Genomic DNA, 24,726 nt, shown 5'->3' with positions numbered 1-24,726 from the left:
CTCACAGAGCCCCTCCTCCAACACACACGAACGCGCACATGACCAATGAGGGCACGAGATAAGTTTGTGCCCAGATGGAAGGCTGACAGGCAGGTAGGCCATCCAGTTACTTTAGCCGGCTCAGATGATTGGTCGTGCTTTTTACAGCGCCACGGCTTCCAGAGATTAAAAATTTTTATGGATTTATTGTCAAAGCACTTCAGATATTCATTGCTATCGGGATGTTAAGAGCATTCCTTGGAATATAACAACAAGTGTATCTCGAGCCGGTTTCTCACACTTACCTACCCCACCTTTAAGTTAACGAGAATGTAACCAGCAAACTCTCTGACAGACACTTCTCAATTCTATTTCAGTCAGACAACTCACGTGTTTCTTAATATGTTTATTAGAAGCAGCATATAGTTTGAGTTTCTATCTCGGGCCTCATCACTCCACAGATTTACAAAGAACATTGAGTGATGATTAGATAACTAACCCCCGAGCCTACAGGTGGAGCTGGGGTGGTGGGGGGGGGCAGGCGAGCAGCGGCAACATGAGACACAGCAGCAGTAGCAATGTGAACGCAATAGCAGGGCACGAACGCAGCAGCCGCAATAGCGAGGCAGAGGCAGGAAGACCTGGCAGCTTAAATAGAGCGGCATGTTTAGGAGAATGTGTTTGGTTGGTTGTAAGAGGGACGAGGTGCGTCACGTGGTAATGTATCATTGGTGCTCGAGTTGACTGCCTGAACTAGCTCGCAGGCTTCGCCCCGTTTATTGCTTTTTGACAGGACATTTTTAAGCAGACCGTCCTGTCATGATTTCCATGTTGGCTTCTCTGAAACTTTAAAACAGTGAAGACAGCTGTCAGAGATGCTGTGTTTTAGTAGAAATAATGTGTTTCCATTGTGTGCCACTGTGCTTAGTGTTTATCCACATGCTGCAAAGTACTGACCGAATGTCGCTTAAATATATTCTGAAATCTCTACAAATGCAACTTAAGTAAAGTTAAAGGAACAAAGTTAAAAAACTGATAAATTAAACGGATATTTCAGAACTTTTGACAGGTCTGTGAGTCTGTCTTTGTCATGAAGCATCGATAATGAAAATCTAAATTAATTGGAAAGGTAAACAGAGTATAGACGGAAGTTAAAATAATAACTATACAGTCCAGATTTATGACTTTCCAAGACAATCGTAAGGAATAATTGTATTAATTTATTGTTAAAAATGTTTTCGCTTGACTTTGTTTCTCACATTTTAAGTATTTTATCTTATTTTTGTCAGGATTTATTTAATTGAAAAATGCTTATATACAGTGACAGTACTGTTACATATACTTGTTATTTATAAACATATTAATGATACATCAACTTAAATATACGTATAATACAATTACATATTGACTAAATATGTACACATACCCTAAGAGGCATTTGTAACTTAACTTAGGGTTAAAACAAATATAGATTTAATGGTATGGATATCTTCCAAATACAATTTACAAAACATATCACCATCTCTTTCAGTTTCAGAGGAGTGAAAACCCCAAAAATTCAGCACCGTATGCTCATGTGAGTTGCAGTACCTCACCATGTGTTCATACACTGAATCTGGTTCTATTGTCATTAACGTGTGTGTGTGTGTGTGTGTGTGTGTGTGTGTGTGTGTGTGTGTGTGTGTGGTGTGTGTGTGTGTGTGTGTGTGTGTGTGTGTGTGTGTGTGTGTGGTGTGGGTGTGTGTGTGTGTGTGTGTGTGTGTGTGTGTGTGTGTGTGTGTGTGTGTGTGTGTGTGTGTGTGTGTGTGTTGTGTGTGTGTGTGTGGTGTGTGTGTGTGTGTTGTGTGTTGTGTGTGTGTGTGTGTGTGTGTGCAGGGTGCAGAGACGAGGAAGCGCTCCCCCACTCTGAGTAGTCAGTTCAAGCGCTCTCTGGAGATGTTGATGAGGACGCTCAGCGTGTGTCAGCCGTTCTTCGTGCGCTGCATCAAACCCAACGAGTTCAAAAAACCCATGGTAAATATTCATTTTCACAAAATACTGCACTGTCTATAGCTCGGGTTCAAGCAGAGACGGCACAAGTACACACATCCTTTACTCAAGTAGAAGTACAGATACTCGTGTTTAAAAATACTCTGGTGAGAGTAGAAGTACTGACTAAACTTCTTTACTCAAGTCAAAGTAAAGAGGCTTTGAATGTACTTCAGTAAAAAGTACCCATAACTAGCAGCTGCTTTAAAGAGTACCTGACCTCCCTTTATATTAATAGAACAATAATGTCATTGTTAGCTAATGAATGTTTCCATGCTGAACAACGGCAACATGACAACGTTTCCATTGGTCCCTCTTCTTTAGAGAAGACCAGGAAATGATGGATACACGGATCGTGTTCAAATCAATAGGCACGTAATGACTCTAAATAATAATGTTTGTTTCTTCCAGTTGTTCGACAGAGAGCTGTGTATCCGTCAGCTGAGATACTCCGGCATGATGGAGACGATCCGGATCCGACGGGCCGGATATCCCATCAGATACACATTCGTGGAGTTTGTGGATCGATACCGAGTCCTGATGCCCGGAGTCAAACCGGCCAACATACAGGTCAATAACACTGCCAGCTGTTCAATTCTGCTCTTCTTACAAATAACAGTATCTGAAGTGCCACCTATAGAAGTCTTTACATCACATTTCCGTGGTTCTCTCTCCCTCCAGGAGGATCTTCGAGGAACGTGTCAGCAGATCGTTCTTGCCCGGCTCGGGAAAGACGGAGACTGGCAGATCGGGAAGACCAAGATCTTCCTAAAGGTTCGTGTATTTATATTTAAGTAAGTAAATATTTGTGTGTCTGGAATCTGAATCCTCAACAGTGCTTTTTGTTTTAATCAAAAAAGGCAAATCTGACCTTGTGTATACCAGATAACTTGACTTAGGTTTGCTTCACATTTGTTCTGTGGTGATAACACCGTAGGGCAACTCATTTACATAAAACATTAAGGCGATAGTTAAGTTTTATGGCTCATGAACTACAATGAAAACACAAAAAAGACCTTTCGGTTTTGGGCTCTCAGACTGTGGTCCCTCCTCTTTATTTGTCTCTGCTTGTTTCAGGATCACCACGACATGCAGCTGGAGATCGAGAGAGACAAAGGCATCACTGACAAAGTCATCCTGATCCAGAAGGCTGTGAGAGGACTCAAAGAGAGGTGAATATATGTGGGAATTAGTGGATCTAGTGTCCTGAAAAACATTCCTTGAGTAAACGTTCTCTGTTTAAAATCTCCTCTCTCTCCTCTTCTCTCGCAGGACTCACTATCTCCGTCTGAGGAGTGCTGTGACTTTGATCCAGAGGCTTTGGAGGGGCTATCAGTGCAGGAAGAACTTCAAAAAAGTGAGTCGTTCAGACGTCACATGTGTAGTTTTTCAGAATCAGAATACCTTTATTAGTCCCACAGCAGAAAAGAGCTTAATGTTAACCAAGAAGCAAGCATAACAAAATATATATAAATATTAAAGATTACAAAAATTACAATTTACAAAAAACACATACTGTAACAGTTCTGAAGATAAAGCATATATCTAGCATATATATATATACATCTCGGTTCCAGTAGGATATTTATGTTTAAACAAACTACATATTCACACTTTAGGGCCCCTACATTTTTTATGCTTTTTTATTGAAGACACATAGACAGGGGTGCATAAGTGGTACGCAGGTACGCATGCGCGGCAACAATCTGAAATGCGTACCAGCACTTGTGTCACAAAGCGCATTTGCTTACCGACGTACTTGTGAAGCTTTTCCAGAAGGCGGTTAGATCACCGGACGACAGAGTCGGTCTCCGTGTGCACAGACAGGGCTGCTGTTAACGTCGGTGTGTACAGCAGCACTGCGCTAAAACAGCTGATCACAACGATCACACGCTCTGTGGTCACGAAGCTCTGCACTCCACTACCACCCCCCCGTTGACATTCGCGATACAGAGGGCTTCATGGGAACTTTGAGGGGAGCCAGAAGTTGGAGTACCAAACACTGACTCCAGGTACTCATCTGTGTGCACCCCTGCACATAGAAAATACATTTGGTACATTGATAGGAACCACAGCTACAAATGTTCAACAGTTCAAAGCTACTAGTGTTCAGCTTAGTCTCTACTAGGGATGTAACGATATATAGAATATCGCGATATCGCGGTAAATAAATGTCTCAATACCGTCGTGAGACTGACAAAATCTACCGCAATTTTTAAATTATTATTATTTTATTTTTAAACACTTTTTAAACACTTTTTTTAAACCTTTATTTAACCAGATGGTCCCATTGAGATCATCAATCTCTTTTTCAAGAGAGACCTGTCCAACATGGCAGCAAGTAGGTTACAACATGAACATAAAACAACAGATAACATAAAAGGACATCGTATTTACAGAGCTACATGTACACACCTAGAGACATTGACAAGTACCAACAGTATATATCTCGCCCTGTTAATAAGCCTCACCTTCTTGGCAACAACTGTATTGTTTTTGAAGTGGTGGAGAGACAATGACCCACTGCTGTCACCCATGGCCAACGCATATCTCTCTGTCCCAGCAACATCAGTACCAAGCAAGAGAGTTGTTTCCACAGCAGGGGATTTTGCAAACGCCCAAACATCCCAGCTTCTACCTGGAAATGTGGACATGCTCATATTCCTAAAAGATCACCTTGATGACGCTGAGTGAGTGAGTGAGTGAGTGTGAGTGGTGAGTGAGTGAGTGAGTGAGTGAGTGAGTGAGTGAGTGAGGGTGAGTGAGTGAGTGATGTGAGTGAGTGATTGGTGAGTGAGTGAGTGAGTGAGTGGAGTGAGTGCAAGTGAGTGAGTGAGTGAGTGAGTGAGTGAGTGAGTGAGTGAGTGAGTGAGTGAGTGAGTGAGTGAGTGAGTGAGTGGAGTGAGTGAGTGAGTGATGTGAGTGAGTGAGGTGAGTGAGTGAGTGAGTGAGTGAGTGAGTGACGTGAGTGAGTGAGTGAGTGAGTGAGTGAGTGGAATGAGTTAGGTGAGTGAGTGAGTGAGTGAGTTAGAGGTGAGTTACTTGAAAAACTAAAGTGAAACTTGATTTATTCTATTGCAGGGTCTGATTATTATATTGTTGACACTTTAAAATACTACTATCCTATAAAATGCTGTACAAATCAGATTTATTATTTAATAAAGAAAAAAAATTCAAGTGAAAAAAAAAAGAAATTACAAAAAAAATTCACATTTTTTTTCTTTATTTTTCAATATCGCGATAAATATCGTACCGTGAGTTTTTGGTATCGTTACATCCCTAGTCTCTACTATTGTCATGGACGCGGGAAGGGGGGTTCTGAGGGGGCCGCAGCACCCCCATCTGCGAGGCTCCACTAGCATCCGCAACTCTCCGCACCCCCAAACGCGGCGCACCTACAGTGTCAGCACGCCACAGTTTCACCGCTCCGAGGCTCCACTAGCACCCCCCCCGCCCCAGCGCGTAACCGTTTCGCCGCGCAGCGCACCCCCAACTCTGACTGACTTCCCGCATCCCTGACTATTGTACATACATATTTGATCTTCACTTGATCTTCAATATTTAAACCACAATTGCAACCAAAACAGACCAAGTAACCAACATGTAAGAGAGTGTTGTACAGACTCACAGGACAAAACTAAATCAATTATAACAAAACAGTACAAAGACAAAAACTAAATATATAATAAAGAGGGAAAGGGGGGGCGGGGAGTGTCCATTAATAAGTAATAGAAGGAGCTTTTTGGGATTTCCAGTGAAGAAGAATAAGAAGTCGTCTTGCCCTTTACTCCCGTCTTCACCCTTACATCTTTAAAACCCTCTCCTCTCTCCAGATGCAGTCTGGTTTCCTGCGCCTCCAGGCCGTCTTCAGGTCCAGGAAGTACTTCAGGAGCTACCGGAGGACGCGTCTGCGTGTGATTCTGATCCAGGCTCGGTGTCGAGGGTTTCTGATCCGACAGACGTTCTGGAGGCGTCTCCGTGCCGTTCTGACGCTGCAGGCGTTCACCAGAGGGATGATCGCTCGACGCCTCTGCCAGCGGCTCAGGGCAGAGGTAAACCCCGAACACTATGTTCACTACTGCTACCTGTACCATGTGGCCGAGGTGCCAAAGAGAGGGGTCTTCTGGTGTTGAGGGGGGAGAAGTTGTGACGTGTGACACATATTTAATTTAATCAAAATAATCTGTAAAGCATTTTAGGGCTGTAGCGATTGTAATATTTCTATTCTTTTTGATTATTTTTATAACGTCATCACTCAACAAAAAGTCATAAATAAATTAGATTAAATCCCTTTTGAATGACTTGAATGTATCCTGCATGCCTCCTTTTGTGCGTGGCTAGATGGACGCTGGGAAAATGTTGACTTTTAAAAGACAAAACCCCAACATATATGGATTAAAGATTAAACCCTGATCACTATGTTTACTACTGCTACCTGTAGCATGTGGCCGAGGTGCCAAAGAGAGGGGCCTTCTGGTGTTAAAAGGGGGAGAAGTTGTGACGTGTGACACAAATAGTCACAGAGATAATCTGTAAAGAATTATAAGGCTGTACTGAATTTTTTTCATTCAAAGCTTCGATTGAGGTTTTTTAATCACACGTCAGAAAGTTGACACCTTTCTCATGTCTGTATGCAAAAATGGGAAGCTTTAGCTTAGCTTAGCATAAAGACTGAAGAATAAACAGTTAGCCTGGCTCTATCCACATTTTAAACAATACATCTACCTGCACCTCTGTGTAGTTGGTAGTGTTCTGCACACATGGCCAATCTCTGTGCAAAGTGAGCATAATGTTGCATTGCCTGCCGGTTTTAATCGCTGTCAGACTATTTTAGTTTGCCACGTACTGAGGCCTTAAGTCTAATCACTGCCTCCAGGAAAACCGAGTGATGTTGAGAGTCTGTCATGTGATCCTGGCCTAAAATACGTCACCTTAAAACCTTCTTTTCTACTTTGTTTTGTGTGAGGGAATAATTTTGTCTTACTCCTAGATATTTAACCTTATTGCCTGTTGACGTTAATAACCAACCAATATTCTGTTATCTCCTTTAAGGAATGTGCTCCAGCACTTAAGTGTCAGTGTTATGGCCTGATGGGGGGGTTTACGACTATGAGAACGCTGGCTTCTAAACACCACTGACAAGTGATTGAGTATTTCTAGTTGGGGGATATCTCCTGTAGCTCCAGAGATGTTTACGCCTCCCCCAATATGCTGATTAACTCTCTGTAAACTAGTTAAAAGGTCTATCGAGAGATAGGCTGATCAGAATTGACATGACAACCCACCCGTGCAGTCAGAACCTTTTGCTGCTGTGTCTTGTGATATGAATTCTCCGGCCGTTGACTTGTAATAAACCACCAGTGTTTGACATCAAAGCTCCAACTCTCCTCGTGTCTCCTTCCCTTACATTCTGAAATGAATTTGTTTGAATGTGGCTGCAGGTCTCGTGATATTTGTAAATGTTTGGGAGCTTTTTTTTTTGTGAAATGCTTTTTTTCTCTTCCTGCCCTGAAAGAAATGTTGAATAAATATTGTCGCTTGTAAATCTTTGTTTAATGTCAGTTTGTTATCAGCTTCATGAGATATTAAATAGCTTTGTGGAGAACTAACAGATAATATTCCTGAGCAAGTCTGCAGCTCCAGTGACTCGACGAGGAAGAAGTTAAGTGGCTGGAAGTTAGAGAAATTCAGACTAGAAATACAAATCTAATGCGTTTAGCTTTAAAGAATAGTCCTGTTTCCACCTGTAATGTCTCCCTTCAGTTCCTCTGCTCTAGTTTTTACCAGAAAAGTTTACAATCTGACGGAATAGATGCTAATCAGTGTAACTTCCTGTTTCCTCTCCGCAGCTGCAGCGCCGCCTGGAGGCCGAGAAGCAGCGTCTTTTCGAGGAGGAGCGTCTGAGGAACCAGATGACGGCACGCCGGGCGAAGGTGGAGGCGGAGAGGAACCACCAGGAGAGACTGGTGGTGATCGCCCAGCAGCAGGAGGAGAGAGAGAGGGAGGAGAGGGAGGAGACCAGGAGGCAGAAGGAGCGTCTGGAGCAGATGGAGAGGGAGAAGGAGCAGCCGGTGGATCACTCAGACATGGTGGACAGGATGTTCGGGTTCCTGGGAAACTCTGGGCCGCTGCCCAATCAGGAGGGACGAGCACCCGCTGGATTTGAAGTATAACTGTGTTCCAATACTTTTAATAACATCCTATTTAGTGTGCGAGGATAGATGAAGTACGTCGTATGTTAGATGCTTAAAATACCAGGATGTTAAACTGCATCTGGATAACTTTAGACACTCACCAGCTTTCTTGGTATTCCTTTTCCTCTTGTGCCAACATCAAGTCAACACTAATATAACACCTGCTGGATTTGAGGTATAACTGCGTTCCAATACTTTCACTAACGTCCTATTTATCATGCAAGGATAAATGAAGTACGTCCTAATGCGTCGTATGTTAAACTGCATCTGGATACATTTAGACACTCAAAATCATGTCCTTGTACCTTTTTAAAAAAACAGTTTTACATTAGGACAGATAGGATAAATTAAGTACGTCCTAACGGCCCGTCCTAACGGCCCGTCCACACAGCGGCGTGCGTTGACGCTTGCCGGCGGGCGTGTCTGACACTCGACCAACAACCAATCACATGAATGAGGCGTCAAAAGTTGAACATTGCTCAACTTTTGAAGCGAGCAACGCCAGCAACGCTCCACGTCGCTTCCCAAAATGCAGTTCGGCTAAAAGTGACGTCACCCCCATTCAAAGTGAATGGGCAGAAGCGTTGGAAGCTTCAACGCACGCCGCTGTGTGGACGGGCCGTAATACATAGTATGTTAAATGCAAAACATACCAGGATGTAATACTGCATCTGCATAACTTTAGACACTCACCAGCTTTCTTGGTATTCCTTTTCCTCTTGTTCCAACATCAAGTCAAAGTTGTAATTTGGTCAGGACTTTACAACAAAATACCTGCAACAGTAATATAACACCTGCTGGATTTGAAGTATAACTGCGTCCCAATACTTTTACTTACATGGTGGCGGTGGTGGCGAAGTCCATAGGGACTTGGCTTGGCAAGAAAAAACCCGGAAAGACCAAGTGCTACCGAGGTGTCCCTGAGCAAGGCACCGTTCCCTACACTGCTCCCCGGGCGCCGTTCACAATGGCAGCCCACTGCTCCTAACACTAGGATGGGTCAAATGCAGAGGTTTCGTTACATGGTACCTGCTCTACGTAATGACAATAAGTTGAATCTTGTGTGCACGACTGTTTCCTATATTGCGTTGTTGTTATGGCTAATTAGCAGATGTTAGCATGCTGCTGAACATCGTTAGCATTGGACTTGTAGCTTCATCTTTAGTTATGATTCTGTAGAAAACGCGTTGCACATATTAACGTCTTTCTTCTGTTCTCCTCCCGCTCAGGACTTGGAGAACAACCCTCAGGGTGATGAAGCTGAAGAGGAGGTGATGAATGAAGCCCGGCCGCTGCCTGATGAGGAAGATGAAGATCTGTCCGAGTACAAGTTCTCCAAGTTTGCAGCGACGTACTTCCAGGGAATTTCCACTTACACCTACATCAGACGAGCTCTGAAACAACCTCTGCTGTTCCACGAGGACGAAGGAGACCAGCTGGTGAGAAACAGAAAACCCTTAACTCTCCACTTAGGTATTTCACTGAGGATGCTCATCTACTCAGTGGATGACTTTAGTTTATGGAAAATATGCTAATGCTTAAAACACAATGTAGACATGATTAATTCCAATTAAAGCAGATAGCAAACACCTTTAGGTATCCGTGCTAAGAAGACATATAAGTGCATCGACTCAAGTGCTTTACTTAAGGTCAAATTTGAGGTATTTCCTAATGTTTATACTTTTACTGCACGTTTTACTCCATTTGTCATTAGTTACTTTACAGTCTGCAGTTATTGATCCACTTCCTGTCCAGTGAGAACTATTTATCTCCTGCTAATTTTGAATAATTGTATTATACACTGAATGAGGAAGTACTCTTTTATTTCTCCTTCCTCTTAACCTTAAGAAAGTCTTTAAAAGCCTCTTGGATGCATCGTCACAAAGCTGAAAACTGGACTGTTTTTCTGAGAAACTCATGAAAGAAACGAGGTTCTCCCAGGGACAAAGCTTCAACACGTCAAATAGAATAAGATGCAGTGTAATATATGTTGGATTCGCTCAGGTGTGGCAGGAAACACTACCACTTTGTCAGAACCTTCCAATAAACACAGAGGCAGCTTTGTACAAAATATAGGACAATCTTTATTTTAACAACACAGTTAATTGGTAAGAGGAGAGGAGAGAACAAGAGGAAGCGAGTCCACGGGGCACCAGAAACCCCCACTAGACTGTGGAGTCCACTTTTAAATACACTTCAGCTGTCACGGTTTGAGTGAAGGAAGCAGGACCCAAATGCAGATAACTCTAATAAACCTTTATTTCAAGAATAATGAAACTAACATAGACAAACCAGAACACTCACCGGTGAACTCCGTCACCAACAAAAGACGAACCGACAAAGACAGACAGAAAAACCAGAACTTAAATACACACAAGACTAATCATACAAACAAGACACAGGTGAGGAGGGAGGAGAAAACACAGGGACACCAGGTGAACACAATCGGGTAATCAGACACACCAGGGAAACTAACGACAGGGAACCACAGACAGATCTAAACAAGACAAGACACAACGCAGACAGAAAATCAAAGACAGATCTAGACAAGACACAACGCAGACAGAAAACCAAAGACAGATCTAGACAAGACACAACGCATACAGAAAACCAAAGACAGATCTAGACAAGACACAACGCAGACAGAAAACCAAAGACAGATCTAGACAAGACACAACACAAGACAGACAGAAAACCAAAGACAGATCTAGACAAGACAAGACACAACGCAGACAGAAAACCAAAGACAGATCTAGACAAGACACAACGCATACAGAAAACCAAAGACAGATCTAGACAAGACACAACGCAGACAGAAAACCAAAGACAGATCTAGACAAGACACAACGCAGACAGAAAACCAAAGACAGATCTAGACAAGACACAACGCAGACAGAAAACCAAAGACAGATCTAGACAAGACAAAACACAAGACAGACAGAAAACCAAAGACAGATCTAGACAAGACACAACGCAGACAGAAAACCAAAGACAGATCTAGACAAGACACAAGACAGACAGAAAACCAAAGACAGATCTAGACAAGACACAACACAACACAGACAGATCGTGACATTACATGATAATCGTGACATCAGCAGGGCTAGTTTTACTAGCGTTTAACGCGGCACACCACACCAAGAACACGGCATGCAAACACCCTCTGCCGGAGGCACACAACTAGGCAAAATGAACACACACAGCACACACACACTGCAATGACCCAACCAACAATTTAGGGCGAGAGCTCCAATTCGTGGTAGCCTCTCCCCACTGCTCTCCTTCCATACACTGTAAAATGCTTCTAAAATCAGACATACAACAATATAAATGGGTGTACGTAACTCGTTCAGGCAAACTACCTAACATCATATATAAAGTAGTTTTAAAAAAACATCTTCAGCTGTAAAATGCAACTTCCACAGGGAACAGTTTTGACTTCATGTCTCTAACTTGTAGAGCTATATCTTCACAGTGTGGTATTAGTATTAAAGGATATATATACTTCCTCATGTCCTCAGGCGGTGTGGATCAGTACTCTTTCATGTCTCCTTCTTCTAAATCTAAATAAAGCCTCTTGTATCAGCTGGAAAATGCATCGTCACAAAGCTGAAAACTGGGCAGTTATTGTGAGAAACTCATGAAAAGATGACTATTTTTTAAAGCACATAATGTCTAATAGGTATAAGATGCACCGCTGCAGACACCCAACATTAAAGTAGTTAAAACATTTGTATAATGCAACATACACAAGGAACAGTTTTGACTGCATGACTCTAACTTGTAGTGTGTGTTAGTATGTGTACTTCAGTAAATCTTCACAGAGTGTGTTAGTATGTGTACTTCAGTAAATCTTCACAGAGTGTATTAGTATGTGTACTTCAGTAAATCTTCACAGAGTGTGTTAGTATGTGTACTTCAGTAAATCTTCACAGAGTGTGTTAGTATGTGTACTTCAGTAAATCTTCACAGAGTGTATTAGTATGTGTACTTCAGTAAATCTTCACAGAGTGTATTAGTACGTGTACTTCAGTAAATCTTCACAGAGTGTATTAGTACGTGTACTTCAGTAAATCTTCACAGAGTGTATTAGTATGTGTACTTCAGTAAATCTTCACAGAGTGTATTAGTACGTGTACTTCAGTAAATCTTCACAGAGTGTATTAGTACGTGTACTTCAGTAAATCTTCACAGAGTGTATTAGTATGTGTACTTCAGTAAATCTTCACAGAGTGTGTTAGTATGTGTACTTCAGTAAATCTTCACAGAGTGTATTAGTATGTGTACTTCAGTAAATCTTCACAGAGTGTATTAGTACGTGTACTTCAGTAAAGGATCTATATACTCCCTCCTGTCCTCCAGGCTGCGCTGGCGGTGTGGATCACCGTGCTGAGGTTCATGGGAGACTTACAGGAGCCCAAGAGTCAGATGGCGATAAACGACGGCAGCGAGAAGATCCCCGTCATGACGAAGATCTACGAGACCCTCGGAAAGAGGACGTACAAGAGAGAGCTGCAGGAGCTGCAGGTGGAGGGGGAGGTGAGAGGGTCACGGTGTTTTGATAGCGTTACAGATTGAGGATAACATAAATAATGACTCCATGTTTGTTTCTACAGAACAGCGCCATCGACAGCCAGAAGAGGAACAGTGTGAGACATAAACTGGTGTCTCTCACTCTGAAGAGGAAATCTAAAATCACGGAGGAGGTGAGATTCAAACCAGCTAATTATTTTATAGTTATCACCAGATGTTGTTGTTTCTGTACTTGCAAACAAACAACTGCACACTGTCTAACTTGCAAAACAAGTTGCTTTGCTGTTATACCTTCATCAGGCAACAAGTCTACCTCCAAATGATTATTTTGATGTACTCCCTCCTCTCCTACGCTCCTGTCTGATGCAAACGATGTGTGGAATGTTCTTCTGGTTCTTTATATTTGAACATTGTATCATATACTGGAGCACTTACACAACACACTGATATCACTTGTTTTGGATTAAAGACAATAAAAAAGGCAATCATGTTGTAAAATGTACATTCTCTAATTTTGGTTTCATGATGATGATCCCCTGGGAGACTTCAATGAGTCCCCGTCAGCACTTGTTGGACAGTGTGATTACTCAGACCACATCAATTAAGAGGTTTTTCTTTGTTTCAAATGTGCTTCAGGTGACCAGACGTCTGACGGAGGGGGATTACGGCCTGCAGGGGAACAGCATGCTGGAGGACAGACCCACCTCCAACCTGGAGAAACTCCACTTCATCATCGGGAACGCCATCTTAAGACCCGCCCTCAGGTGAGCCGAGAGAAACTGCATATTTAATATCTTTAATTCCTTTTAATGTCATCACCAAATCCAGAGTAGTTTGTAAAATCATGGAGTGCAGTGTTTCTAAATCCTGCCGAGGTGGGAAGTAGTGGAGTACAAATACTTCGTTACTGTACTTAAGTACATGTTTCTGGTATCAGTACTTTACTCCACGACTTATTTTCCTGACGACTTTTTACTTTGACTTCTTACATGTTGAACACAAATACCTGTACTTTCTACTTCTTACATGTTGAACACAAATACCTGTACTTTCTACTTCTTACATGTTGAACACAAATACCTGTACTTTCTACTTCTTACATGTTGAACACAAAATACCTGTACTTTCTACTTCTTACATGTTGAACACAAATACCTGTACTTTCTACTTCTTACATGTTGAACACAAATACCTGTACTTTCTACTTCTCACATGTTGAACACAAATACCTGTACTTTCTACTTCTTACATGTTGAACACAAATACCTGTACTTTCTACTTCTCACATGTTGAACACAAATACCTGTACTTTCTACTTCTTACATGTTGAACTCAAATACCTGTACTTTCTACTTCTTACATGTTGAACTCAAATACCTGTACTTTCTACTTCTTACATGTTGAACTCAAATACCTGTACTTTCTACTTCTTACATGTTGAACACAAATACCTGTACTTTCTACTTCTCACATGTTGAACACAAATACCTGTACTTTCTACTTCTTACATGTTGAACACAAATACCTGTACTTTCTACTTCTTACATGTTGAAACACAAATACCTGTACTTTCTACTTCTTACATGTTGAACACAAATACCTGTACTTTCTACTTCTCACATGTTGAACACAAATACCTGTACTTTCTACTTCTTACATGTTGAACCAAATACCTGTACTTTCTACTTCTTACATGTTGAACACAAATACCTGTACTTTCTACTTCTCACATGTTGAACACAAATACCTGTACTTTCTACTTCTTACATGTTGAACTCAAATACCTGTACTTTCTACTTCTTACATGTTGAACTCAAATACCTGTACTTTCTACTTCTTACATGTTGAACTCAAATACCTGTACTTTCTACTTCTTACATGTTGAACACAAATACCTGTACTTTCTACTTCTCACATGTTGAACACAAATACCTGTACTTTCTACTTCTTACATGTTGAACACAAATACCTGTACTTTCTACTTCTTACATGTTGAACACAAATACCTGTACTTTCTACTTCAACATGTTGAACACAAATACCTGTACTTTCTACTTCTTACATTGTTGAACACAAATACCTGTACTTCCTACTTCTTTACATGTTGAACTCAAATACCTGTACTTTCTACTTCTTACATGTTTGAACTCAAATACCTGTACTTTCTACTTCTTACATGTTGAACACAAATACCTGTACTTTCTACTTCTCACATGTTGAACACAAATACCTGTACTTTCTACTTCTTACATGTTGAACACAAATACCTGTACTTTCTACTTCTTACATGTTGAACACAAATACCTGTACTTTGTACTTCTTACATGTTGAACACAAATACCTGTACTTTCTACTTCTTACATGTTGAACACAAATACCTGTACTTTCTACTTCTTACATGTGAACACAAATACCCTGTACTTTCTACTTCTTACATGTTGAACACAAATACCTGTACTTTCTACTTCTTACATGTTGAACTCAAATACCTGTACTTTCTACTTCTTACATGTTGAACTCAAATACCTGTACTTTCTACTTCTTACATGTGAACTCAAATACCTGTACTTTTCTACTTCTTACATGTTGAACACAAATACCTGTACTTTCTACTTCTTACTACTGTTGAACACAAATACCTGTACTTTCTACTTCTTACATGTTGAACTCAAATACCTGTACTTCTACTTCTTACATGTTGAACACAAATACTTGTACTTTCTACTTCTCACATGTTGAACACAAATACCTGTACTTTCTACTTCTTCACATGTTGAACTCAATACCTGTTACTTTCTACTTCTTACATGTTGAAACCCAAATACTTGTACTTTCATACTTCTCCACATGTTGAACCCAAATACTTGTACTTTCTACTTCTCTACATGTTGAACTCAAATACCTGTACTTTCTACTTCTTACATGTTGAACACAAATACCCTGTACTTTCTACTTCTCTCATTTTGAACACTAATACCTGTACTTTCTCTACTTCTTACATGTTGAACTCAAATACCTTACTTTCTAACTTCTTACATGTTGAACCCAAATACTTGTACTTTCTACTTCTCACATTTGAACACAAATACCTGTACTTTCCTACTTCTTACATGTTGAACTCAAATACCTGTACTTTCTACTTCTTACATGTTGAACCCAAATACTTGTACTTTCTACTTCTTCACAGGTGTTGAACCCAATACTTGTACTTTCTACTTCTTACTGTTGAACTCAAATACCTGTACTTTTCGACTTCTCACATGTTGAACTCAAATACCTGTACTTTCTACTTCTCACATGTTGACCCCAAATACTTGTACTTTCTACTTCTCACATGTTGAACCCAATACTTGTACTTTCTACTTCTTACATGTTGAACTCAAATACCTGTACTTTCTACTTCTTACATGTTGAACTCAAATACCTGTACTTTCTACTTCTTACATGTTGAAACTCAAATACCTGTACTTTCTACTTCTCTCATTTTCCAAACAGCTGGTTCCTTTAGTCTGAATGTGTGTTTGATGCGTGATCATTATTCTTTAGAGTCATTGCGTGCCTATTGATTTGAACACGATCCGTGTATCCATCATTTCCTGGTCTTCTCTAAAGAAGAGGGACCAATGGAAACGTTGTCATGTTGCCGTTGTTCAGCATGGAAACATTCATTAGCTAACAATGACATTATTGTTCTATTAATATAAAGGGAGGTCAGGTACTCTTTAAAGCAGCTGCTAGTTATGGGTACTTTTTACTGAAGTACATTTCAAAGCCCTCTTTACTTTTACTTGAGTAAAGAAGTTTAGTCAGTACTTCTACTTTTACCAGAGTATTTTTAAACACGAGTATCTGTACTTCTACTTGAGTAAAGGTTTTGCCATCCTGCAGTTGTAACTCTATCAGAGATCTTGGGTATTGTTTTGCTCAGCTGTTGTTGCTCTGTGTCTTCAGGGATGAGATCTACTGTCAGATCTGCAAACAGCTGACTCAGAACTCGTCTAAGAGCAGCCACGCTCGAGGCTGGATCCTGCTGTCGCTCTGCGTCGGCTGCTTCGCCCCCTCAGAGAAGTTCGTCAAGGTAACAGACCTTGAAATAAAGCAGGAATAACTTCCAATGCAATGTGAAAGTACAGCTTAGAAACACTGGAGTTCATCTCTGAATCCCTGGTTAGTCGGTTAAAGTTAGACTCATAAGTGTCTCAGGATGCTGATACTAGTTATTCCAACACTTTAAACATGACAGTAAATACGATGATATTATCCTCCATACGCTTTGATTTGTAAGCTGTAGCTGCTTCAAACATTATGTAATACAATTATGCAAGAGTGCATTTTATGGCGTATAAATCGAACTTTTAATTCATGAAATTAAGAGGAATATGTTTGGCTTTTCTCTAAGAATTCATTTGTAATTATTGATGAGATAATTCAGGTATGTTGAAGAATGAAAGCAGTGAATGCACGCTTGATGAAAGATGTTAGAAAGGGAGCTCTGTTCTAATAAAACTAATGAAAAATAAAGCTTTTCCTAAAGTGGCATTTAGTCTGAAGATCTATGTGTGTTTATCACAGCAACAACTCTCTATATAAATGGATAAAACAGATATCAAATACTGCAGATGATCTGAAATTCATAGTTTTTTGAGGGGAATAATTTGCTTAGGTATTCAACCTTTGACACAGTTCATCATGTTCCTCTTTTCACTGTCTCTTTTCCCACGGCCTGGGGTATTGCTGCTATCTCTCTTAAGGAGGGGCAGCTTGGGCGCATTGTTGTTGCCAGTCTATGACCGAGCACAAGCCGACATGAGGTAGTTTATGGACTTCGCCACCACCGCCCTTCTTATTACAGACACATGCATTTCCTAACATTCGGTCTATATGCTGTAAAATGTATTATCTCTTTGATTTACACACGGCATCTATTGCACGTCTGTCCGTCCTGGGAGAGGGATCCCTCCTCTGTTGCTCTCCCTGAGGTTTCTCCCATGTTCCCTTTAAACTGTGGGTTTTCTCTGGAAGTTTTCCCTTGTACGATGTGAGGGTCTAAGGACAGAGGGTCTAAGGACAGAGGGTCTGAGGACAGAGGGTCTAAGGACAGAGGGTCTAAGGACAGAGGGTGTCGTATTGTCATACTGATATTCTGTACAAACTGTAAAGTCCACTGAGACAAATGTAACATTTGTGATATTGGGCTTTATAAATAAACATTGATTGATTGATTGATAGAAGCCCTTCTTTTTAGGAACGTAGGTTCCCTGGCACACGTTCTTTCTATGGACAACAGCTTTAGTTAGATTCAGGGTTCATATTTGTTTAGTCTCGCTGATAAAGAATGTTGATTATTACACTCTGAACTAGTTAAAACCTGGAGCTACAGGAGGGGTCTTCAGAATTGATTGTGGCATCTCAACCGTGTGGTCAACTCGTGGCCCGTGACATGTCTTGTGAATTCTCCGGCCGAAGCTCCAAATAAACCGTCAGTGTTTGCCATCAAAGCTCCAGCTCTCCTCGTGTCTCTCTGAGTCCTGACTCCATCAAAGCTCCAGCTCTCCTCGTGTCTCTGAGTCCTGACTCCATCAAAGCTCCAGCTCTCCTCGTGTCTCTGAGTCCTGACTCCATCAAAGCTCCAGCTCTCCTCGTGTCTCTCTGAGTCCTGACTCCATCAGAGCTCCAGCTCTCCTCGTGTCTCTGAGTCCTGACTCCATCAGAGCTCCAGCTCTCCTCGTGTCTCTGAGTCCTGACTCCATCAGAGCTCCAGCTCTCCTCGTGTCTCTCTGAGTCCTGACTCCATCAAAGCTCCAGCTCTCCTCGTTTCTCTGAGTCCTGACTCCATCAAAGCTCCATCTCTCCTCGTGTCTCTCTGAGTCCTGACTCCATCAAAGCTCCAGCTCTTCTCGTGTCTCTCTGAGTCCTGACTCCATCAAAGCTCCAGCTCTCCTCGTGTCTCTCTGAGTCCTGACTCCATCAGAGCTCCAGCTCTCCTCGTGTCTCTCTGAGTCCTGACTCCATCAAAGCTCCAGCTCTCCTCGTGTCTCTCTGAGTCCTGACTCCATCAAAGCTCCAGCTCTTCTCGTGTCTCTCTGAGTCCTGACTCCATCAAAGCTCCAGCTCTTCTCGTGTCTCTCTGAGTCCTGACTCCATCAAAGCTCCAGCTCTCCTCGTGTCTCTCTGAGTCCTGACTCCATCAAAGCTCCAGCTCTCCTCGTGTCTCTCTGAGTCCTGACTCCATCAAAGCTCCAGCTCTCCTCGTGTCTCTCTGAGTCCTGACTCAAACTCAAGCTAAACTTTTAAGAAAATGATTTACTCAGGTGGAATTTAACCCAAACAATGTAGTTGTAAGTATTTCTCAAAAGCATTTAATGACTTGTATTCCTTTCCCGTGTCTAATCTTCATCGACATCCATGTCTGTCTCTGTCTCTCTAACTCTACCTAATGGTTTGTTTCTCTTTCCCTCTGTCAGTATTTACGGAGGTTTTTGATCAACGGTCCCCCTAGTTACGCTCCATATTGTGAGGAAAGGTTGAGAAGGACGTTTGTGAACCGAACCAGAACTCAACCGCCATCTTGGCTGGAGCTACAGGTCAAATACTTTTTGTATTATTATTTGTATATGCATTGTATTTTATCTTTATGTTCTACCTTATTTGAATCCTGTTTTTTCACTCTGCTGCTGCCGCTGCTATAAACGCCTCAATTTCCCCGCGGGGATAAATAAAGTTCCATCTTATCTAATCTTATATTTTAAGTCACTTGATGTGGTGGGTTCATATCAATTGGAATATTCTTCACCTCAGCCATCATATTAAACGTTTTTGATTAGATATATTGTTTCGTTTGTTTTTCAATAACAAATGTATTTTGGATGGTGAATGAAAAAAGATAGCCTTTTATTTGTCTTATAAAATATGACATACAACGTAGAAGAATAATATAATATATTTACTGTAGTAGTAATAATGATAGGTACCACTTTACAATAAGACTACCCTTATAAAGGATTCATGACGGGTTTAAATTAGGTTATGAATTAGGTTTTAAGCACTTTATTAATCATTAAGAACCATTTATAAACCAGTTCTAACATAGAATACATCGACACAGGCTCACTATTTGGCAAGATGACTAAGCCTTATATTGGCTACTTAGCGAGAATCAACAGATACCAAGGATGCTGGCTGAAGAAGACGAAGTAAGCTAGGTAGCCAATATTGCCACGACCTCGATACAAACTGATGAACCAAAATGCACGACCCAGAGACAAAGTCTTGAATGTAACAAAAGTATTTTTAATTCCAATGATCAGGAAATCTGGCATAAACAAAAAGCGTTCACAAGGAGGAAAAAACCAAAACAAAATAAAACTTAAGAAAAACTTAAGCCTACAAAATTAACAACAAAACAAAACCTGACATGAGAGAAAGCGATCCTTTCTGATCTGAGGCTTGGCACGAGCATTCGGGGAAACAAACAAGACGAACTGACCTACTGTAGGACAGGGGAGAGACAGGACTGTTTAAACATGAGGTGAGTGGGGACAGGTGGAAACAATCAGGCTGATGATGGCGGGAAAAACACACGGGGGGAGGAAGAAAACAGGGCCTGCAATTAAAGACAAGAAGTAAGTACAAAATAAAACAGGAAATGACAGAGAAAATACACGAACAAAAGTAACACATTTGACGAGACACAACAAATATAAGACTTAGCAGTACTGATAAATGTGGGCTCACTATTTGGCAAGCAACCGGTCACAATCGCCCATGTCTTATAAAAGCTTATTAAGGATTTATAAAGTGTTCACAACCTAATTAATAAATGAATTACAAACTATTCGTAAAGGGGTAGTCTTATTGTAAAGTGGTACCGAAAATATATATATGTTAATAATTTAGTTTTTGGGAGAAGGGGTTAAATAAGTGTAGACTTCTTCCCTCCCCTTTTCGGATGTGTAATCAGGTAGATCGTTTGTTTATATATAATTTGTAATTCAGTAATATTTGTGTTTATCAAGTTGACACTGCTTACGTTTGTACAGTATAATAGTTATCATGTTTCATTTCATTATTATTTGTTGGTATTTGTAGTAAGTCTGTAAAGGCGTGTTATTATATTTTGACTTCTCTTGTGTGTCAGTGCGTACTCAGCGGTGAACGTCAGCACTAACCTGACGCAAATAGTTATTGTTTTACACGTTCGAAATAAATCTAAATCAAATATTTTTGACTTAAATCCATAGACTGTATATATAAAGCTTAAATCCCATCTCTCCCCCTCAGGCCACTAAATCTAAGAAGCCCATCATGCTGCCGGTGACCTTCATGGACGGCACCACCAAGACTCTTCTGGCCGACTCGGCCACCACGGCCTCGGAGCTCTGCAACGCCCTCGCTGACAAAATAAGCCTGAGAGACCGCTTTGGGTTCTCGCTGTACATCGCCCTGTTCGACAAGGTGAGACCAGGGATGTATAATAAGAAGAGGAGATAAGTGAGAGGATAAGTGAGACCAGGAAATGAGATCAAACTATAAACCTGTCCTGCTGTGAAAACCATTTATCTCCAGATGATAATCAGGGTGTCCGCGGGGTCTTAAAAAGTATTACAAGTTGATAAATCAATTTAGCGAAAATTAAGGCTATTAAAAAGTATTAAACGGCATTTTAGCTTGTTTTCAATAAGTCTATAAATTGTCCAAAGAGGTTGTATTCTACAGTCTGCCTGAATGTAATCATGGCGTAGGTGTGTAGTGTGATTCTGTGTAGTTTATTGATGGCATCCCGTTGGGTTTGACGTCATCTGAACAGGACATCGCACGCTCACTGCTTGATAGCGCGAAGGTCCGTTTACGCCGGTTGCTAAACAACATCGTTATGGGAAAATGCAAGTCTTGAGTCCAAATGGTTGGAAGATAAGGAGGAAGGACAATCAATACTGTGTATAGTCAATGTGAGGTAAAGTGTGTCGCCAAGGTAACCGGTTACAACTCAAAGTGGCGATGAGGTCTTAAAATGTATGGAAAGGGTCCAAAGATCCCAAACAACTACTTAAGATTCCAAAAATACCGTAAATTCCAAAAATACTCAAAGTTCCAAAAATACCGTAAATTCCAAAAATATTTAAAGTTCCAAAAATACCGTAAATTCCAAAAATACTTAGTTACAAAAATACTTAAAGATCCAAAAATACTTATAGTTCCAAAAATACCGTAAATTCCAAATATATTTAAAGTTCCAAGAATACCGTAAATTCCAAAAATACCATAAATTCCAAAAATACTTAAAGTTCCAAAAATACTTAAAGTTCCAAATATACTTAAAGATCCAAAAATACTTAAAGTTCCAAATATACTTAAAGATCCAAAAATACTTAAAGTTCCAAAAATACTTAAAGTTCCAAATATACTTAAAGATCCAAAAATACTTAAAGTTCCAAAAATACTTAAAGTTCCAAAAATATTTAAATTCCAAAAATACCGTAAATTCTTGATGTTTGTGATAAACTGAAGGATGAAGTGTTCCTTATGTGTGTCCTCCTCTCTAAAGTCTTTAGAAGCCTCTTGATACAGCATCGTCACAAAGCTGAAAACAGGCTGTTTTTCTTTTTTGATTTACTTCCAAAAGCTTACAACACACGGAGATCTTACAGAATATGATGCATTTCTGCAGATTAAACTACCCAACCGTATATAAAGGAGTTACAATGACCACAAGATTAATTATCTACAGCCGGGGAATCCCCTCATTCATTGGTTGTCATTTTCCCGTTTCCCAATAGATTGAATTAGTAGTAAAAAGAACCATTTAAACAGATAACATTTGATGCATAATAAACAGACACATACTTTTAATTAAGTGAGATTTGACTGACTTCAACTACTACTAGTGGATTATTTGCTCAGTCTTTTCTCAGAAGTGAATGTGTTTGTTTGCTCTCCTCCAGGTCTCGTCTCTCGGCAGCGGCAGCGACCACGTGCTGGACGCCGTGTCTCAGTGCGAACAGTACGCCAAGGAGCAGGGTGCGCAGGAGAGGAACGCCCCCTGGAGGCTGTTCTTCAGGAAGGAAATCTTCAACCCCTGGCACGACCCGGAGGACGACCACACCGCCACCAACCTCATCTACCAGCAGGTCGTACGGGGCGTGAAGTTCGGAGAGTACCGCTGCGAGAGGGTGAGCACAACTGTAACAAGTGATCAGATTAACCCGTAATGAAACCAAGTTGAAATTCAATACAGATATATACAAGGTGAGCAAAAAAGATATCATATATGATTTGCCTCCTAATGCTCGTCTCTTGCCCTGTGTATCTCCAGGAGGAGGACCTGGCAGAGCTGGCCTCTCAGCAGTATTTCGTGGATTACGGTGCTGAGGTCCTCCAGGATCGTCTGCTCAGCCTCGTCCCGTCCTACATCCCTGACAGAGAGATCTCCTCCACCAAGACCACCGAGAAGTGGCTGCAGCTCATCGTCAGCGCCCACAAAAAGGTAAACGTCACCACATCTGACAACTGTGTGCTTCAAGATTCAAGGCTTTATTGTCATGTGTACGTAAGCTACCGTCAATGAAACACTCAAGTCACAGGCTCCTCCAACAGAGCAACATATAAGATAGTAGTTTATTGATCCCAATGTGGGACATTTTTGTGTTGCAGCAGCATAAAAAGACATGGCATTGTACAATAAAAATTAAAAAGACTAGATATATATATACATGGAACATAGAACAATAAATAGCTTCATTGTCAGCGCTCACAAAAAGGTCAAAATCATCCAATCTGATAACTGTGTGTTGTCAAGATTCAAGGCTTATTGTCATGTGCACAGTAGGGAAAGTGTAGGGAGTGAGCAATGAACAACTCAGCACAGCCTAGGCTCCTCCAAACAGAGCAACATGAATATAGGTATAGGACATAGAACAAATAATAGCTCATCGTCAGCACCCCCACAAAAAGGTAAACGTCACCACAACATCCATAAACAATCCATCTGAGTTGCATTTTGCAAATTATGATCTAATATATCATTTCCATTTACTTGTATATAGACTCTTCTGGCACTATTTATTTTCTATTGTATTTACTTGCTCCAAACATTATCTTGCACAATTGTATTTGTTCTATGTCCTATATATATTCACGTTGCTCTGTTGGAGGAGCCTGGGACTTCAGTTTTCCATTGACATATCTACAGTATACTGTACTCCAATGTACACATGACAATAAAGCTTTGAAACTTGAATCTTGAAACATCTGACAACTGTGTGTGTGTAGCTGTGTGACAGTAACTAACTCAAAGTGTGTGTGTGTGTGTGTGTGTGTGTGTGTGTGTGTGTGTGTGTGTGTGTGTGTGTGTGGTGTGTGTGTGTGTGTGTGGGTGTGTGTGTGTGTGTGTGTGTTGGTGTGTGTGGTGTGTTGTGTGTGTGTGTGTGTGTGTGTGTGTGTGTGTGTGGTGTGTGTGTGTGTGTGTGTGGTGTGTGTGTGTGTTGTGTGTGTGTGTGTGTGTGTGGTGTGTGTGTGTGTGTGTGTGTGTGTGTGTGTGTGTGTGTGTGTGTGCAGGGACTACACAGTAAACGCAGGCTGAGCACTCAGAGGGTGAAGGAGGACGTGGTGGACTTTGCTCGGTTAAAGTGGCCTTTACTCTTCTCACGCTTCTACGAGGCCTTCAAGTTCTCCGGTTGGTCATACTGTATACAGCTGTCTTATTTACTATTGGGGTCCTTTGGAGGGGAACTATCCCCTCCCTCTTCATAAATGTGCTTTCTACTCCTACTTTAATCTTGTACATTATGACCGTCTTTCCCTGGATCCATAATGTGAAAAAATACCTTTAATTACCCAAACACGCTGTTGTCCTTACTCATGTAGGAATCATACTTGCCAACCCTCCCGATTTTCGCGGGAGACTCCCGATTCCATTGCCCTCTCCCGGTTTCCTCCCGGGGTCATATTTCTCCCGATTTCTGACAAAATCAGATTTACTCACGACTGCTTCCAC

At 41.0% G+C, this 24,726-nt stretch overlaps 1 protein-coding gene across 15 annotated transcripts in view; it reads left to right on the top strand.

Annotated features, from left to right (window-relative positions):
* LOC117557499 (unconventional myosin-VIIa-like) overlaps nt 1–24,497 on the top strand; it is a 62,096-nt gene extending 37,599 nt beyond the window's left edge. For 11 of the 15 annotated variants that reach the window (XM_034233363.1, XM_034233367.1, XM_034233368.1 and 8 more), the window contains 18 exons: nt 1,511–1,555; nt 1,855–1,992; nt 2,419–2,577; nt 2,689–2,781; nt 3,085–3,179; nt 3,280–3,364; nt 5,841–6,059; nt 7,857–8,174; nt 9,431–9,640; nt 12,564–12,740; nt 12,818–12,907; nt 13,371–13,498; nt 16,686–16,812; nt 19,199–19,318; nt 21,015–21,188; nt 22,676–22,903; nt 23,047–23,217; nt 24,288–24,497. In XM_034233363.1, the coding sequence (XP_034089254.1) occupies nt 1,511–1,555; nt 1,855–1,992; nt 2,419–2,577; nt 2,689–2,781; nt 3,085–3,179; nt 3,280–3,364; nt 5,841–6,059; nt 7,857–8,174; nt 9,431–9,640; nt 12,564–12,740; nt 12,818–12,907; nt 13,371–13,498; nt 16,686–16,812; nt 19,199–19,318; nt 21,015–21,188; nt 22,676–22,903; nt 23,047–23,217; nt 24,288–24,482 (2,772 nt within the window). In that variant the 3' untranslated portion in view covers nt 24,483–24,497. The remainder of the gene's footprint in view (nt 1–1,510; nt 1,556–1,854; nt 1,993–2,418; nt 2,578–2,688; nt 2,782–3,084; nt 3,180–3,279; nt 3,365–5,840; nt 6,060–7,856; nt 8,175–9,430; nt 9,641–12,563; nt 12,741–12,817; nt 12,908–13,370; nt 13,499–16,685; nt 16,813–19,198; nt 19,319–21,014; nt 21,189–22,675; nt 22,904–23,046; nt 23,218–24,287) is intronic. The other 4 variants (XM_034233371.1, XM_034233369.1, XM_034233372.1 and 1 more) reach the window with 1 other exon arrangement.
* Nucleotides 24,498–24,726: the final 229 nt, after the last annotated feature.

The sequence above is a fragment of the Gymnodraco acuticeps genome, unplaced genomic scaffold (assembly GCF_902827175.1).
Source record: "Gymnodraco acuticeps unplaced genomic scaffold, fGymAcu1.1, whole genome shotgun sequence".
Classification (NCBI taxonomy): Eukaryota; Metazoa; Chordata; class Actinopteri; order Perciformes; family Bathydraconidae; genus Gymnodraco; species Gymnodraco acuticeps.
Note: the sequence above shows the minus strand (reverse complement) of the source record. Positions and strands in the feature narration are given on the sequence as shown.